At 36.1% G+C, this 18,209-nt stretch overlaps 1 protein-coding gene across 1 annotated transcript; it reads right to left on the bottom strand.

Moving 5' to 3' along the window:
• Positions 1-5,677: 5,677 nt before the first annotated feature.
• LOC129280836 (choline dehydrogenase, mitochondrial-like) lies at positions 5,678-11,557 on the bottom strand. Its single transcript, XM_064112633.1, has 2 exons — positions 11,482-11,557; positions 5,678-9,916 (listed from the first exon to the last, which is right to left on the bottom strand). The coding sequence occupies exons 1-2, from the start codon at positions 11,555-11,557 to the stop codon at positions 8,142-8,144; spliced, it is 1,851 nt and encodes a 616-aa protein (XP_063968703.1). The 3' UTR covers positions 5,678-8,141.
• Between the last annotated feature and the right edge of the window lie 6,652 nt (positions 11,558-18,209).

The raw sequence follows: 18,209 nt of genomic DNA, 5'->3' as shown, positions 1-18,209 counted from the left end.
AAGCCACACAGATGGGCGGGCGCTCGGGTTGCTCCCCCCCCCCCCTTAATTAAAAAAATCATGACCAAGAAAAAAGTGGACAGGAAATAAAAGGAAAGATAGAAAGTAAAATATGATATTATTTTCTGAATATTATGTCAAAATCTATCACAAACTTTGATATTGTAATTTTAAACAGTGGGAATATTTGCGTGCTCACTTCGCTCGCTCACAACTTTTTAATACATTTTACTCGATCTGCCATATCTAGCTCCTTTAAAATTCACTCAATACATCATGGTCATTGAAAGACATGAATCCCTTCCTGTGTTTCCTGTCAAGCAATTAAACTACTTGGTCAAGGAATTAATGACCCATTGAAAAATAGATTCATGTCTTTTAAAGGTACATAACATAATTTGTTTCACATAATAAAACGATTTGAATAATCACAAATTTTTCCCAATTAATAATTCAAATCTTCTTGCTTGGGTTGACCAAAACAAAAATTTCTTTCCTCAGTTACTTATGAAGGAAAATTAAAAGGTAAGAGAAGTTTAAATGAAAAAACAAAATAATTCAATTAAATAAATAACTTTGTAAATGAAATTTGACAGCATAATTTGAAAATTGTGGCACAGATAATGAAAAGGTCAAGAGGAAGTCTCCTGATTAGCAAAAAGTCTGATCACTGTATTACACATATTCTGCAATTCTGGCGCAAGCCTCTTTTTGAACCCCCAACAAAAACGTCATGTGTTCGCTCAAGCATGAATAAAATTAATTTTTTTAAATTGCATTTCAAAGATAAGACCTTAGAGCATCTATTAACACTAAAATATAGACATCATTATTTGAAACAAAAATTTGATAGACTTTTCAAATCTGTCCCGTATTTTTTGATACGCACTGTAGGCTAAAGGAAATATCATATTTTACAGTCCTTTCCCCTTATATCTTTTTCCCCTTTTCTATTTTCTTCCTCTCTTTCCTTCCTTTTCGCCATCCTCTCTCTTTACAACCCCTTTCCTTCTTTCTCATTCCCTTTTTTCTTTTGGTTTCTCTCTCTCTTTCTCTTCCCCTTTATTTCCTTCCCCTCTCGATCCCTTTCCCTTTTCTCTTCTTTTCCCATTCTTGTTCCCTCTTCCTTTCCATTCAATTTCTCTACTTTTCCCCTTCATTTCCACCTCTCCTTTTCCTTTTATTCATCCATTCCCTTCTTAATTTTCCTTTGGGCCGCATGTCATGAGCTGGTCCAATTTTGCGAAAAAGGCTAACGGTATTTTAAAAAAAAATATTTTATGGGTATTACCATTCTTCAAATAATGAAGAAGGATTTTATCCTAAATACCTTTGTTTTTGCTTAAATGACTCATTTAAATCGAATACATTGACGTGAAAGTAAATTTGAATTTTCAAATGCGTTTTTCTCAAATTAAACCTGCTGCATATAAAATGGTGTAAAAAAATAATGCTATATTGGATCAGCCTAGTATTTTGCAGTTGTATTTTTGAACATCAATGCTTACATCCATAACAAAAAATATATATGTATATATTGTTATCTATTATTGCATGCATATCATTTATATCTAATTCTAACAATGTTTAATATCCCATTTTTTTCCTAAACAATGAGTGTCACCTTTACATGCCTGGCAAATGATACAAGACTTGAAAATAATATAAAAGAAGTTCGCATTTTTAAAAATTTATTATCAAATAGGTTGCAGATTGGAGCTAACATGCACATGTAGCTAATTCTTGCATATTTTTAACATTGTCAAATTTGAATAAAATTTAGTAGTTCTATGCATTTAAACTAATTAAAAATATATGAGGCTGAAGGTCAATATACATACACAGTAAAAACTCTGGTGTTAACCGGTGTACACAGAGGACCACACCAGTTATTTTACACCTGTGTTAAATTGACAGTGTTGGGTTAACACCTCTAGGTGTTATTAAAACACCTTCGGTTGTTACATTTACACTCTTTGATGTTATGTTCAATCTCTAGGATGTAATTTTAACACCTCGGGGTGTGGTCCTCTATTAACACCATCTGGTGTCAGTTTTAACACCATAGTTTTTACAGTGTATTATGACATAATTAATGGAGAAATAAAGAAATCAGACTAGAATGAACAGAAATTTGACATTTAGACCCTTAGATGACCTTTGACCCAATCTTCCTCAACAACACACATGTGGTAGGGCCTATTACCCAAGGATCATTTTTAACCAAGTGCACTGCAAAAAAACCAGTGTTAATTAAACACCAGCCCGGAATTTATATATGTCCACACCAGAGAAGCGTTAAACAACACCAGTTTGGTTTTTGTCTAACACCAGATAGGTGCTTTGACAACACCAATTAGTATTAAAACAGCATTGGTTTGATTCCAAACTGGTGCTGTTTCAATACTTCTCTGGTGTCGACATACTGAGTATATAGATTCCTGGATAATGGCCAATTTTTATAGAGCGCTTTTCCCAGAATGGCTCAAAGCGCGTTATAGCATATTATTACCCCGGTCATTGGATTCATGTAAATCCCGCATGAAAAGTGCACAATTTCCACTCCCTGGGGAGCATTCCTTGCATTCATCGCAGCCTCATAATGGCGATGGCAAAATCAAACATACAATATCTCTCACATCCTACCGGGTACCCATTTAGCACCTGGGTCGAGAGTGGCAAAGTGTGGATTAACGCCTTGCCAAAGGACGCTAGACCGCGGTGGGATTCAAATACACGACCCTCTGTTTACAAGGCGAGTCAGAACCACTACACCACGGCTCTTCCACATGGTGTTAAATTAACACCAGTGTTTTTGCAGTGTGAAGTAGTGTGATCAAAGTTGATGCAGAAATAAAGAAATGAGAATAATTTGAACAACTTCAAATCAAATAAAGATGAACATGACCTCATATCATTTGACCTGTTGACCTCTAAATGACCTTTGACCCCATCATTCTCATGCAGTTACATGTGGTATTACCCAAGGATCTGTACCCAGGGTTGTGATAAAAAACGTTTTTTATATAAAAAAAAAAATAATAATAATAAAACGTTTTTTATTGTTTTTAAACGTTTTAAATCGTTTTAAAACGTTTTTTTTCCCAACGAGTGATGCAATTTTCTGTAAATCAATTAAACCATACCCTTGATACAGTATGATTTAAGCTCTTGATGTTTGAAATACTTTTTTGGAGTAAGTAAAGAGATAACTACAACTTTTTGTACTGAATTTCCAACAGAAAAGTTCATATTTCCCCCCCAAAAAAATCATGGAAATGGAATGCCAAAAAAACCCACAAAAGTTGACATTTTGTAAGTTTATTACTCATACATGTACACATACAAGTAGTCCCGGGGTATTTTGAGTCTTGTCAATCTAGGGGGAGGGGGCAGAAGAATTTGCACAATGGAAGAAAATGACATGGGGTTTCGAAGCTTACCTGTAATTAATTAAATCAATACGCTTTATTTTATTTGAATCAATTATGCCAATTTTAGTGCATGAATGAAATACATATTTGGGTTTAAATCTATAAATAAAGCCCTTGAACTGTTTTTTTTATTAAGGAATTCTGATAAAATGCATATTAGAATCAGTATTGTTTTTGTTTGTTTTAACTGTTTTTTATAATACTTATGTATATTTTTTTACTTTTTTGTTTTTTTTTAATGGAAATTATCTGCAATAATTTTCCAATATTATCAAAAATACAAATAATGATACAGATACAAATTTTGGCGTGAATTTGCATTTGCTTTATACATGAAATCATGTTTTTGAGCAATTCGGGATGTGACATGCACTTGTTATGTAATATCATAACTGAATACCCATGCATGCATCCCAAAAGTAGTCTTGAATGATATGGCATGGCCCTGTCATGTTTATGAATTTATCATATAAAGTTTTGAGGGGGCCATTAAGGTCCCCTGTGATTACAATGTTAGGATTAAAGGTCAAGTCCACCCAAGAAAAATGTTGATTGAATCAATATAGAAAAATCAAACAAGCATAATGCTGAAAATTTAATCGAAATCGAATTTAAAGTTTTGCTTACTTTTCTATAACAATTGTATGCACAACTCAGTGATATGCAAATGAGTGTCGATGATGTCCCTCACTATTTACTCACTATTTTGTTTTTTTATTTTTTAATTAAAAAATACAATAGTTCAATTTTTTACAGATTTGAAAATAATGACCAACTTTATTTCACATGACAATGAGAAAATAATGAAATACAAAGAAATAGTGAGTGAGTGATGTCATCAGTCCCCTTATCTGCATACTGACCAGGATGTACATATTAACCGTTTTGCGAAATTAAGCGAAACTTTAAATATCATAAGTTTCTTATTTTACATCCGATTTTGATGAAATTTTCCTGGCTGGATTTTTCTCTTTTTACTCAATCTAACTTTTCTTGGGGTGGACTTGTCCTTTAAGTTTTGCTCACTGATTATCTTATACTTAATAGTACTTTTCTTCCTCAATACAAAGCGCAAAGTTTTACCTGCTTTCTGGTGTACCTCAGTACGATGTCGGTTTTACAGTCTATATTATTATGCTTGTGCAACGCTTTCATTTCATTCAAGTACTACAATTACATGTATTTGAGCTTATTTTAAATAGTGTTTCTTTCCCTGTCCAAACAAATTAGCACAACACTCAGATATGTTTGTTAAAATGTGAAAATTCTTAATATGGATTGATGTGCACAATTGAACAGGGAGGAAAGGAACATGACAAAGCGATAGAGAAAGGGAGAATAATGGGGGGGGGGGAGAGAAAGAGGAGAAAAGGAGTGGTGTTGAGAAAGAGTTTTTTTAGTAAGTTGGAAGAAAATAATACACCACTTAAGAAATAAAAGTATTTAAAAATAATAATCTAAAATCACACCCATCCAAATTCACAACACACAAGTCTATGAGGTGTTTTAAAACACGTTTTTTTTGGTAAAAAAACGGGTGTTTTAAAACGCGTTTTAAAACATGTTTTAAAACACGCCGTTTAAAACGTGCCAACCCTGTCTGTACCAACTATGGACATAATTGATGCAAAAAAAGGAAGCTGAACAAAAACTTGAAAAAATTGTAGCAGACCAACGAACCAACGGACTAACAGACCATGGGCCTAGCTGTAGTAGGTCCATGGACAGACCATATCCCTGGACAGACTAACGGACCAAAAAGGAGACATAATTAGTAGCTCTTAAGCAGATTGTCTACCGTATGTTAAACGAGCCCAATGCCACAAATTTGGTAAATATCACTACTACGGAGGTGATGGTCCCCTTCAAACAATCATGTTTGAGGCATTCATAAAAGGTGGTGAGCAGTGTGGATATCCATACACCTCAGACATGTCTGGATACCAACAAGAGGGATTCGGATACATGGATATGACAATCGAGAGTACGAGTAGCCGGGACCCCGGGACGAGTACCTGTAGTATGGGTCTATATTTTAATGAAAATCCTTGGGCATGGGTCTGTATTTTGAGAAAAATCCTTTGACATGGGTACCTGTTCACGATCAAATGACCCTTAGAAATGGGTAAGGGTTTCAAGCCCTGAGCCTCACACCCCCGTCCAATCATAGTCCAAGTACCCCCCCCCCTCGGAATTATGATAATCAACAAAGACATACATAATTGGCACTTGAAAAGCAAATGTTCATCGGCTTCATTACAATATATTGCTTTTAATCAGATCTGTTTCAAACATAACGAATGTCAGCTTAAAATCCCACTAAAGAAGAAAACACAAAGGCAAAAATGAAAATATCAATAACAATATTAGCAAATGGTCTTCATGACGATCAACATGTAAATGGCATCTGATTATATGCGTTACAACCTTTGATGTAAAAATATTAATTCACGCAATTAGACATAATTCAATGCATAAATTCAATGATAACTTAGGTTAGTATTGACCATACTTTATCTAAAAAACTACTTTTTTATAATTCAATACTGATAGTTATTTTCTTTGGTCTCTGTCTTTGGTATTAGCGAAAATTATTTTATATTCATAGAAATGAATTATTGGTTTTTCCAACTTTCTTTGGTTTAGTAAAATAATAAAGATACACACATTAATCATTAATGCAATTGCAGACATTTTTTTCTGAAAGAGCTAATTTCTTTGGTAGGAAATAATGATAAGGTAGCCTACTGACCATAAGTGTTGGAGCAAAGGATTATCTTTTGTGTGTGTGTGGCCCACACACAGTGTGGGGGGGGGGGCATGGAACAAGAGATGCCCCCCCCCCCCTCCAATGAACGAAGGATAATCCACTGCACTGATGCCCATGCATGTTACTGACACTACTGTTGTATAACCAAGAAGTTTCACCTTAAAACATACATGTTCTATATATGTACATGTAGAGCTTTGGCAGCCAGACTGCAGAGCCCTATGCTAATGAGCAAATAAGCAAGATGTTTTCTAACCCTCGTGGCTGAATTCACCTCCCTGCAGAATCATGTGAATTGACAGACTTTCTTTCTCAAAGAATGTAATCAAGTGAAATCCTATTTTGATGCATCATCCACAGTTTATTCATTAGAGTCAATTAATAAAATAGGAATTTAGCAATCATACTAGAAAAAGGGGAATTAAAAAAAATCTGTCATGGTCAAAGTTCACTGATCCTAAATGACCTTTGACCTTAATTATATGACATGAAACTCGTGCAAGACAATTAGTGATACTGGATTACTCTTATGTCCTAGTTTCATGAACTAGATCCATAGACTTCCAAAGTTATGACATTTCAAAAAGCATCATTCACAGTTGATTCATTAGAGTCAATTAATAAAATAGGAATTTAGCAATCTTTAATTAGTAGAAAAAGGGGAATTTGAAAAAATCAGTCATGATCAAAGTTAACTGATCCTAAATGACCTTTGACCTTAATCATGTGACATGAAACTCGAGCAAAACGATCAGTGATACTAGATTACTCTGATGTCCCAGTTTCATGAACTGCTGTAGATCCATAGACTTTCAGAGTTACATTTCAAAAAGTTAATACATGGTTAACCCCAACTTACCTTGGTTATTTTGCAAACTTGAATGCCTGGCCACAGGGACCATTATGCCCCCCCCCCTTCAAAACAGCAAATACCCCCAACATAGTTAAATTATATTGAACCTACATGTAAATGGCCTTTGACATATGTCATATGACCTCAAACTCAGGTAAGATGATCACAGATACTTGATAACTCTAATTATGTCCAAGTTTAATGAAATAGGTCCTTATAGTTTCTAAGTTAGGATGTCATTTCAAATGCCTAACCTTGGTTATGGCACATGCAGTCACCTTTCCCCTACAGTGGCCTTACGGCGAGTCAGAAACAGCTGTATTATTTATTTTTTTATTCAGACCACCTACCTGTGGCTGGCACAAAAAAGTTAAAACGACTGTTTGCGACTCGCCGTACAGCCACCATAGGGGAAATGTGCCTGCGCCATTAAGATTTCAATGTTGATAACACCGACGGTGTCTGAAAAACGGCACCTACATGTATAGTCATGCTCTGCGATGCAGGCGAGACAAAAGCATTTCTTTCAATCTTGGGTCATTTAGGGATTTGTGATTCAGAATATCGATAATTGACAATAAAATGTAAAAAGTTTAGAAACACTATCAAAAGTTGAATTTTTGGATAAAAATATTTTGCAAAATAGCTATATGTATGGCATTTTATAAAATGGGGGAGTTTCTTCTTGGCGTGTCTAGATGAATTCTCAACCGCAGCCAAACTTTATGCTTCTGACATTGATAGGAGGAAGCTAACTGAGGCATAAAAAATATAAAATCTATTTTCAAAACTCTTTTACAAAACTGAAACACACAGGCACAATTGAAATTCAAATTCATTTCCATATTAACGATGAAAATTTTACAAAATCCTTTGATTTTGCATTTAGATTTTAGTTATCACCATCTCCTGCATATAATACCATACAATATCAGTAAATGCTTTCATATTCATATTGTACAGATTATCATTAAATCACAGACAAGAAGACTTACACAAGTCTGCATCTAAAAAGAAGGAAAAATAAGGCAAATTTTAACATCAGCAGAAATGTGCGAACAATTTTTTTTTCTTTGAATGTTCTTTAACCAGTTGCTGCAAGCTTCACATCTCCTGACCATCTTTGGGTTTCTAATGTAGCAGGTTTCCAGACTGGTACATCACATCTTTCAAGAGGTGTGTTGCCAAGGATGATATCAGCTGCCTTTTCAGCTATCATAATTGTTGGAGCATTAAGATTGCCACTGACGATACTTGGCATGATGGATGCATCAACAACTCTAAGATTCTCCAAGCCAAGGACACGGGTATTGCTGTCTACAACAGCCATCGGATCATCTTCAGAACCCATCTTGCACGTACAAGAAGGATGGTAGGCAGTATCTCCCTTGGCGCGAATAAATGCATCTATCTCTGCATCAGTGTTGACAGTAGGACCTGGTTGAAGCTCCTCAGCACGGAACGGATCAAAGGCAGTCTGAGCGAAGATCTCTCTGGTGAGCTTAATACCTTCTCTCATATCCCACCGGTCATCCTCGGTGGCAAGATAATTGGGATCAAGAATAGGATGTTCTCGGGGATTAGGAGATCGGAGCTTCAGGAAGCCTCGACTAGTTTCTCTCAAAGAACCAATGTGAACCTGAAAGGCATGGCAGTGACCAGGTTTCTGCCCATGATCATTGACAACCGATGGAAGGAAATGGTATTGGATATCTGGGTGATCTATTCCAGGACGACTCCTGATGAAACCCCCTGCTTCTAGGTGGTTAGTAGCAGCTAGGCCGGTCTGAAACAAAAACCATTCAAGCCCGATAGCAACCATATTGTAAGGAAACTTCCATTGAGCCTTGTACAATGTAATGGGTTTCGTACATCGGTGTTGAACATAGACCTCTAGATGATCTTGAAGATTTTGTCCTATACCTGGAAGATGGGCAACTACTGGGATGCCCAGATCCATTAGGTCATCTGCATTCCCTACACCGGAAAGCATCAACAACTGCGGTGAGTTAATTGCACCTCCTGACAAAACTACTTCCTTTGTGGCTCTTGCAACCTTCTTAGCTTTGTTCCGTGTGTACTCTATTCCAACTGCCTTAGTTCCTTCAAATACAATTCTATCAACGAAAGACCTTGAAAGGACAGTCAAGTTATCCCTCTTTTGTACATCCCCTGATCGAAGGTATGCATTTGCTGTATTCCACCTTATGCCATTGTGGACTGTCATATCCATGTATCCAAATCCCTCTTGTTGGTATCCATTCATGTCTGAGGTGTATGGATATCCACACTGCTCACCAGCTTTTATGAATGCCTCAAACAGAGGATTGTTTGATTTACCTCGAGATACATGAAGGGGACCATCACGTCCACGGTATTCATCTTCACCAAGTTCATGGCACTGGGCTCGTTTAAAATACGGTAGACAATCTGCGTAAGACCATCCTAAAGCACCCTCTCGTTCCCATCTATCGTAATCATAAGCATGTCCTCTAACATAACACATTGCATTGATGGAGGATGATCCACCTAGGACCTTACCTCTTGGCCAGTACATCTCTCTGTTATCCATGTGCCTTTGAGGAACTGTGTGGTAATACCAGTTGTAGGTTTTGCTCCCCAGAGGATACATAAGAGCAGCAGGCATGTGGATCTTCCATGTGTAGTCTTTGCGCCCAGCTTCAAGAAGAAGAACCTTGTTGCTAGCTAAGGCAGAGAGACGGTTTGCCAGGACACATCCAGCAGATCCCCCTCCAACGATGATGTGTGTGTATTCATCCTCACCTCTATGAACACTGAATAGTCTTTGGGATCTGCATGAGGAAGGAAGTATGGCCAGTTGCTTAACAGCCTGCAAACCTGTAAGGAAATATGAAATATTATCTGTATTATATAAAAAAATCATTCATGTTGTTCTTGGATACTTTGTATCCGAACAAGGTTTATATTATTAGAATAGGGCATTCACAAATCTACACAAATAAGGAAATACTGAAAATTCCATCAAAATGAGAATGAACAAGAGTGTCACTAAAGCAAGCACATAATACGCCCCCCTGTAAAGCAGAAAATGGAGTAATAGGTCAAGCAAGAAAAGTGGAAGGTGGCTACTTCACCTTTGACTGTCTGACCTAAAAATCGATAGAAATCCTGGGATCTATGCTAGTATCATACTGTACATACCAAATGACATGAGCCTATAGGTTAAGTTAAACTAAAGTTATTGCATTAAAAAGGACTTCAGAAGGGCAAGATGAAAACATGTCACTGTGACCTTGAACTTTGACCTCAAAATCAATAGGCTTTCTGGGATCCATGCTAGTATCATACACACCAAACTATATGAGCCTAGGTTAAGTTATACTAAAGTTATCGCGTTTACTAAGACTTCAGAAGGGAAAGATGAAAACATGTGACTGTGATCTTGACCTTTGACCTTTTGACCTCAAAATCTATAAGCTTCCTTGGATCTATGCAAGTATCATACCCACCAAATTATATGAGCCTAGGTTAAGTCAAACTAAAGTTATCGCGTTTACAAGGAGTGCAGAAGGGTAAAATGAAAACATATCAGTGACCTTGACCTTTGGACCTTAAAATCGATGGGTTTTCTGGGATCTATGCTAGTATCATACATACCAAATTACATGAGCCTATAGGTTTAGTTAAACTTAAGTTATCGCATTAAAAAGGACTTCAGAAGGGTAAGATGAAAACATGTCACTGTGACCTTGACCTTAGACCTCAATATCAATAGGCTTTCTGGGATCCATGCTAGTATCATACACACCAAATTATATGAGCCTAGGTTAAGTTATACTAAAGTTATCACGTTTACAAGGAATTCAGAAGGGAAAGATGAAAACATGCCACTGTGACCTTCTGACCTCAAAATCAGAAGGCTTTCTTGAATCCATGCTAGTATCATACACACCAAATTATATGAGCCTAGATTTAGTTAATCTGAAGTTATCGCTTTTACAAAGATTCAGAAGGGTGTGATGAAATCATGCCACTGTGATCTGGACCTTAAAATCAGTAGGCTTTCTGGAATCCATGCTTGTATCATACACACTAAATTATATGAGCCTAGGTTAAGTTAAACTAAAGTTATCGCGTTTACTAGGACTTCAGAAGGGAAAGATGAAAACATGTCACTGCGATCTTGACCTTTGACCTTTAGACCTCAAAATCAATAGGCTTCCTGGGATCCATGCTAGTATCATACACACCAAATTATATGAGCCTAGGTTAAGTTATACTAAAGTTATCACGTTTACAAGGAATTCAGAAGGGAAAGATGAAAACATGCCACTGTGACCTTCTGACCTCAAAATCAGTAGGCTTTCTGGAATCCATGGTAGTGTCATACACACCAAATTATATGAGCCTAGATTTAGTTAATCTGAAGTTATCGCGTTTACAAAGATTCAGAAGGGTAAGATGAAAACATGCCACTGTGATCTGGACCTTGAAATCAATAGGCTTTCTGGGATCCATGCTAGTATCATACACACCAAATTACATGAGCCTAGGTTAAGTTATACTAAAGTTATCACGTTTACAAGGACTTCAGAAGGGAAAGATGAAAACACGCCACTGTGACCTTCTGACCTCAAAATCAGTAGGCTTTCTGGGATCTATGCTAGTATCATACCCACCAAATTATATGAGCCTAGGTTAAGTCAAACTAAAGTTATCGCGTTTACAAGGACTGCAGAAGGGTATTAATGAAAACATATCTCTGTGACCTTGACCTTTTGACCTTAAAATCGATGGGCTTTCTGTGATCCATGCTAGTATCATACACACCAAATTATATGAGCCTAGGTTAAGTCAAACTGAAGTTATCGCGTTTACAAGGACTGAAGAAGTGTAAGATGAAAACATGTCACTGTGACCTTGACCTTAGACCATTTGACCTCAAAATCAATAGGCTTCCTGGAATCTATGCTAGTATCATACACACCAAATTATATGAGCCTAGGTTAAGTCACACTGAAGTTATCATGTTTACAAGGAAAAGTTAACGGACGGACAACGAGCGTGATACCATAATACGTCCCGTCTAAGATGTTCGTATAAAAACTGTAAAACTGTAAAAACTGTAAAAATGTGGAGGAAAAACAAAACACCAAGGGAACTGCATGCATTTATACATCTGGAGGTCGGTTGTGTATATCCTGTGACGTCATCATTCAGACTGCATTTCTCGCTTTTCCATGACAACTATAAGACTATTTAGCAACACATTTGTGAATAACGAGACAAGACCTTTCCATCTATATACAACTTCTCTATAATTAATACTTATCAATATCATGAATTTTCTTTGGGTGGCGACTTTACAGCACCTGGCTACATGTATACGCATGCAGGTATTAAAGACAATAATGAAATTTGAATATAATAGAAATTCATCCACATTGTGCTGCACTCAACCAAGGTGAGGTGAATGGGTACCTGGCAGGAATTTATTCCTTGAAATGCTACCGCGCTGTAATAGGCTGTGGGGCTAAAGCCAGGGTAATAATATCCAAGTCCATTGGAAGCACATAAGGACATTATGACATAATGTGATATGCGCTATACAAGAACTGTGTTATTATTATTATATTATTATAACAAACAATGAAACAAAGTTGATAGTTAGGGAAGTATGAAAAAAGTATGATTAGAACCATGTAGGCTGTAACAGGGTTATTTGGATCTTGCTTATGTCAGGAAGCTCACTCTTTCCTGTTTAAAACCCCCGGGGGGCCACTTCCATTGACGAGTGGATACCATGCGCGACCATGGGGTCTCAAAAAGCACCCTCAACACGTATTTTCCATATTCTGAAAATGCACCCCTTAACAAGTATTGGCGTGTGAAACCCTACCCTTATAAGTATTGGAGAAAAAAAACGATACTCTTGGCAAGTATTCCCTGAATTGAACCCCTAAACAAGTACAGCGATATTTTAATTGTTATGTCACGGACGTCGGTCGTCGTTTTACCTTTAACTAGATCTACATCATTGGGTTTAGTACGGCCCCGGCCACCTCCCACACCTCGCGTAAATCACGTAGTGTTGACTGTTGGGTTAAAAAGTACATCCTTTATCAAACATTTTGGTCCTAATTTTCTATACCCTCGCAAATTTGACCCTAAACACGTAGCTCTTCTAGCGAAAATAGATACCTTTTTTCATTATTTTAGTGTTCTTGACACCCTTATTACGTTACGTACGTAACGTGCCCTATCTCGAAAAAGACACCCTTTTTACGTGTTTTTTTGGTCGCGCATGGTATCCACTTGTCAATGTAAGTGCCCCCTTCCCCCCCCCCCGGTTAAAACCTCTAGTATGAGACACTGGGAGTCTGTAACTTAGGATATTATGATCTTGCTATATCATCAGGAATACAGGTTATAGTGATATCAGGGCCCTGTCTTACAAAGAGTTGCGATTGATTGGCAACCAAATGTGTACACTCATATATGTACATTCATTGTTGTCTTGATAATTTGGCACCTTCTCCTTTTAGTCCAGGAAAAATAGCCGATTTGGGGGGTCAACCTCAAACAAATTGCAACAGAATTTTTTTCACCACAATGCATTTCCCTGAAGTCCCCAAAATGACATACTAAAAGTCCAGGAAAATCCCAGTGGTGGAAAGACGCCTAATTTGCATAAATCCAAAATGGCCGCCAAATTTTCAGAAAATTTGATATTTTGTACATAGATTTTGACATGAACATTTAATTGCCACAAAATTGGTGTCATATGAAAGAAAATTAAATTTCCTACAATTTGGTATTATTTATAGGGGATAAATAGGTCATTTAGATGATATTTTAAGTGGAAAACTAATTTTTTTTGTCATTTTTACCAAAAATTGAAAATTTTGGAAATACGTGATTTTACATAAATCTAAGAAAAATAGAGCAATTACCTTGAAATGTTCCAGAAAACTTTATTGATATACTATTAGCATGTGTATGAAATTCTAACTTGGTCTCTTTCTTTTTGATAAATTTACAAGGTATCAAAGTTGACTACTCAAATTTCACAAATGTCGCTTTTGTAAGCATTTTCGAAGACTATATGTATAATGTATAGTGTATAGTTACAAATTGTATGTATTTATATACTCCTTTTTAACCACTTGGATAGATAAGATTAGCTGTTTCTCTGTTAGCTACATAAAAAGTCCTGGCACATCAAGGCCTAGCCCTCTCGTGCGGGGGGGGGGGGGCTGTCGAAGTCACGCCCCTGGCTATATCATGTTGTACAGTGTGTATCAAAATAAACGCAACCCCATTTCATTTCAAATTTGTAAAAATTGTGTTAGCTTTATAGTCCAGGAAAAAAAACTGATTTGGGGGGTGAACCGCAAACAAATTGCAACAAAAATTTTTCACCGCAATGCATTTCCCTTAAGTCCCCAATATGACATATTAAAAGTCCAGAAAAATCCACGTAGTGGAAAGACGTCTAATTTGCATACATTCAAAATGGCGGCCATGAGAATTTTTCATGATTAGTACAAACACTGGTATGATCATAGCACTTTCAAAAAATTACGATTTAAGCATTTAACGTTCATCAGTGTTATATCTTACCATACGCTTCATATTAAAATCAGATTTAACCTCTGCTGACCTCTAGAGGTCAATGACCTTAAGGTCAACGACCTCAAAATATCAGAAAATTGATGTTTTACATTTTTAGTTCATGATGAATATTATAATAGTTATAAAGCAAACAGAATTATTCGATATTGATTTTCAAGGTATACTAGAAAGAATTTTGTGTACTATAACTTCTGACCTTTGACCCCGGAGCACTGGCAAAGGTCAATAACCTTAACATGTTAGAATATCGATACTTAGCTTCAGTAGTATATGATAAACGGGCCTCTCGTGTAAAAATTACAATACAATTTATTTCAGCACAATGCATTTTCACTAAGTCTGCAAAGTGACATACTAAAAGTCCAGAAAAACCAATGTAGTGGAAAGACATCTAATTTACATAAATAAAAAAATGGAGGCCGTCGTTAGAATTGTTCATGATTACTATATTAGCAGTTCCATTGCAACACTGGTCTGATCATAATTCAATGACTTTGAAATATCAGACAATTTATGTTTTGTATAAGGCATCAATATTTCATAAAACAATGGTTAAAATGAAAAATGAATATGTTTTATTGACTTTCAATGTATCGATCCTGATATTCTAGAGAGAATTTTGTGAATTGGAAGTTCTGACCTCTGACACTGTCTGGAGAGATGACAAAGGTCAATGAGCTATAAGTTTTAGAATATTGGCACTGACTGGTTAGTGATATACAAGACTTTCATTTAAAAATATTGCAATACAAGTTTCCAAGATGATATACTTGAAGTCCAGTAAAATCCAAGAGGTGGAAAGATGCCAATTTGCCTAAATCCAAAATGGCTGTCATCATTACAATTTTACATGATTATCCCATTCCAGGTATAGTATAAACACTGGTCTTATCATAACCCTTTTAAAAATAAAAGCCTTAGTAGCTCTGTGGTTACATCCTGTCATAAACTTCCTTTTAGAATTAGCGTATAAGTCAAATTTGACCTTTGCTAACCTCTACGGGTCAATGGCCTCAAGGTCAACGACTTTAAAATATCAGAATATTGATGTTTTGCATCGATAGTTCTTGATTAGCGTGTTAAAATATTTGTCATATCAACGCTTATGTGCCTGAAAATTCCAGAGATAATTGCTACAGGCTTTGAGTTTTGAAATTTGAGGACCTCTAAAGATAATTGTCCTTAAAAATAATGTAAAAATATTGGTACTCGGCATCACTGGTTGATATGATATTTTGAGATATTTGACCTTTCACTTTTCTCAGCAGTCAAATGCTGAGGTCTGCGATCTTTACCCAAATGATCTGTTGAAAAATAACAAAACTGTATCATTTGTATATCATTTGTATCATTTTTGTATGAACCAATGATGCTAAGTACCAACATTATCACATTTTTTAGGTCATTGACCTCTGAAAATGATCTCTGAAGGCCCTCCGATGTCAAGGATCAAAACCTGCCATACTCATTAACACTCTCTTAATTATTCTGACTATTTAAAAGTTATTTTTTTTGCCCATCATTTACATGTAGGCCCTACAATTCCAACCATAGGTTGTTTTGAGTTTCCTCCAAGCATGAGGATTGCGGGGATGAAACAAGCTAACATTGGTTTGGTTGGGTTTGAAGAACATGGGACTCCAGCGAGAACATTACCTTGAAAGACTCAATTCTTTTCAATTCTTCACAGCTGGTCTTCCTGTTGAGCTCCATAAAGAGATGTTTGTTTTCTAGTAGAAGTTTGATGAGTTTGGTCAGATGAATGTCTTCAATGTGTTATACCATTATATGAGTAGACCAGTGTCAGATGCAGTTGTTAATTCAACAAAATGTTCTACACCCGTTAGTTAGTTAACTGAGTCTGGTTGAGAACCTAGCCTGTATATTATTTCCCAAGTTAAAAACCAGCCTGGTTAGGAAAAGGATGCTGTTCTATAATGGGACGATCTTTTGTTCAGGATGAGATGCTCAAGTAGCTTGTAGAGATATCAGAGTAGGGGGATCGGCCTGTAGCTTTTAGGCACATTTGGATCTTGCCCAGGTTTGAGGATAGCAATTGCTCTACCCTTAATTCCACCAAATTTCTGGAAGATGGGACTGTATAGCAAAGCATGCTGCAAAGCGATTGGTACCATGGAAGATATTCACTTTGCTGTGGCTTGTACCGGGTTGCTCTATTCAGCAGAAGCTGGTTAGTAAACTAGTTAAGTTCCATATTTTAAATCCAGTGACCTTTGAAGCCCTCAAGGTTAAAGGTCACAACTTTTAATACTCACCTATTTTCTCATGAAAATCAAAGGAGCTTACAAGTTAAGATTAACTATTCTCACAAACTAACAATGTTTATAACGAACTTATGATGCAAAACATCAATTTTTATGATATTTCGACGTCAATGATCATTTAGGTCATTGCCTCCAAAGTCCAGCAGACGTCAAATCTGACTTTCATATGAAATGAATTTTTAAATGAAATCTATGATAAAATATACCACTGGTGAAAGTTCATTGCCTTAATCATAATTTCAGTGTTATGATTAGACCAGTGTTTGTACTACTACGATTAATCATTTTGGATCACTTTGGATATATGCAAATTAGACGCCTTTCCACCACTTGGGTTTTTCTGGACTTTTGGTACGTGTATGTCATTTTAGAGACTTCATGGATATGCATTGTGTTGAAATAAATAGTATTGCAATTTTTTTTGTACAGAGAGGCCTATTTAAGCCTATCATAAAACAATGAGCACTAAGCGTCAATACTCCAATATATTAAGGACATTGACCTTTTCTAGCTCTGCAGGGTCAAAGTTCAAATCTTATAACCCATCAAATTCTTTATAGAATATCAGGTTACTTTGAAAGTCAATATTGGATGATTTTGTTTGCATTAAAACCATTTTTATCATGAGCTAATGATGCAAAACGTCAATTTTCTGATATTTTGAGGTTATTGAACTTAAGGTCAGTGACCTCTAGAGGTCAGCATAGGTCAAATCTGACTTGCATCCTAATTTTGGAATTAAGCATACATGGTGAGATATAATACCAGTTGGTGAAAGTTTAATGCTTTAATAATAATTTTTGAAAGAACTATGATCAGATCACTATACGTACTACTATTAATAGATATGAAAAATACTCACGATGGCAGCCATTTTGGATTTATGCAAATTAGACGTCTTTCCACGACATGGACTTTTAGTATGTCATTTTTTAGACTTCATGGAAATGCATTACAATATTTTCATGCTGAAATAAATTGTATTGCAATTTTACACAAGAGGCCTATTTCTAATAAACCACTGATGCTAAGTGTCAATATTCTAATATGTTAAGGTCATTGACCTTTGCCAGTGCTCCGGGGTCAAAGGTCAAAAGTTTTTTATAATACACAAACTTCATTCTAGAATATCAGGATACCCTGAAATCAATATTGAATATTTTTTAGCATTATAACCTTATTTATCATGAACCTATGATGCAAAACATCAATTTTCTGATATTTTGAGGTCATTGACTTAAGGTCATTGA

This window comes from Lytechinus pictus, chromosome 17 (genome assembly GCF_037042905.1).
Source record: "Lytechinus pictus isolate F3 Inbred chromosome 17, Lp3.0, whole genome shotgun sequence".
NCBI classification, from domain to species: Eukaryota; Metazoa; Echinodermata; class Echinoidea; order Temnopleuroida; family Toxopneustidae; genus Lytechinus; species Lytechinus pictus.
Note: the sequence above shows the minus strand (reverse complement) of the source record. Positions and strands in the feature narration are given on the sequence as shown.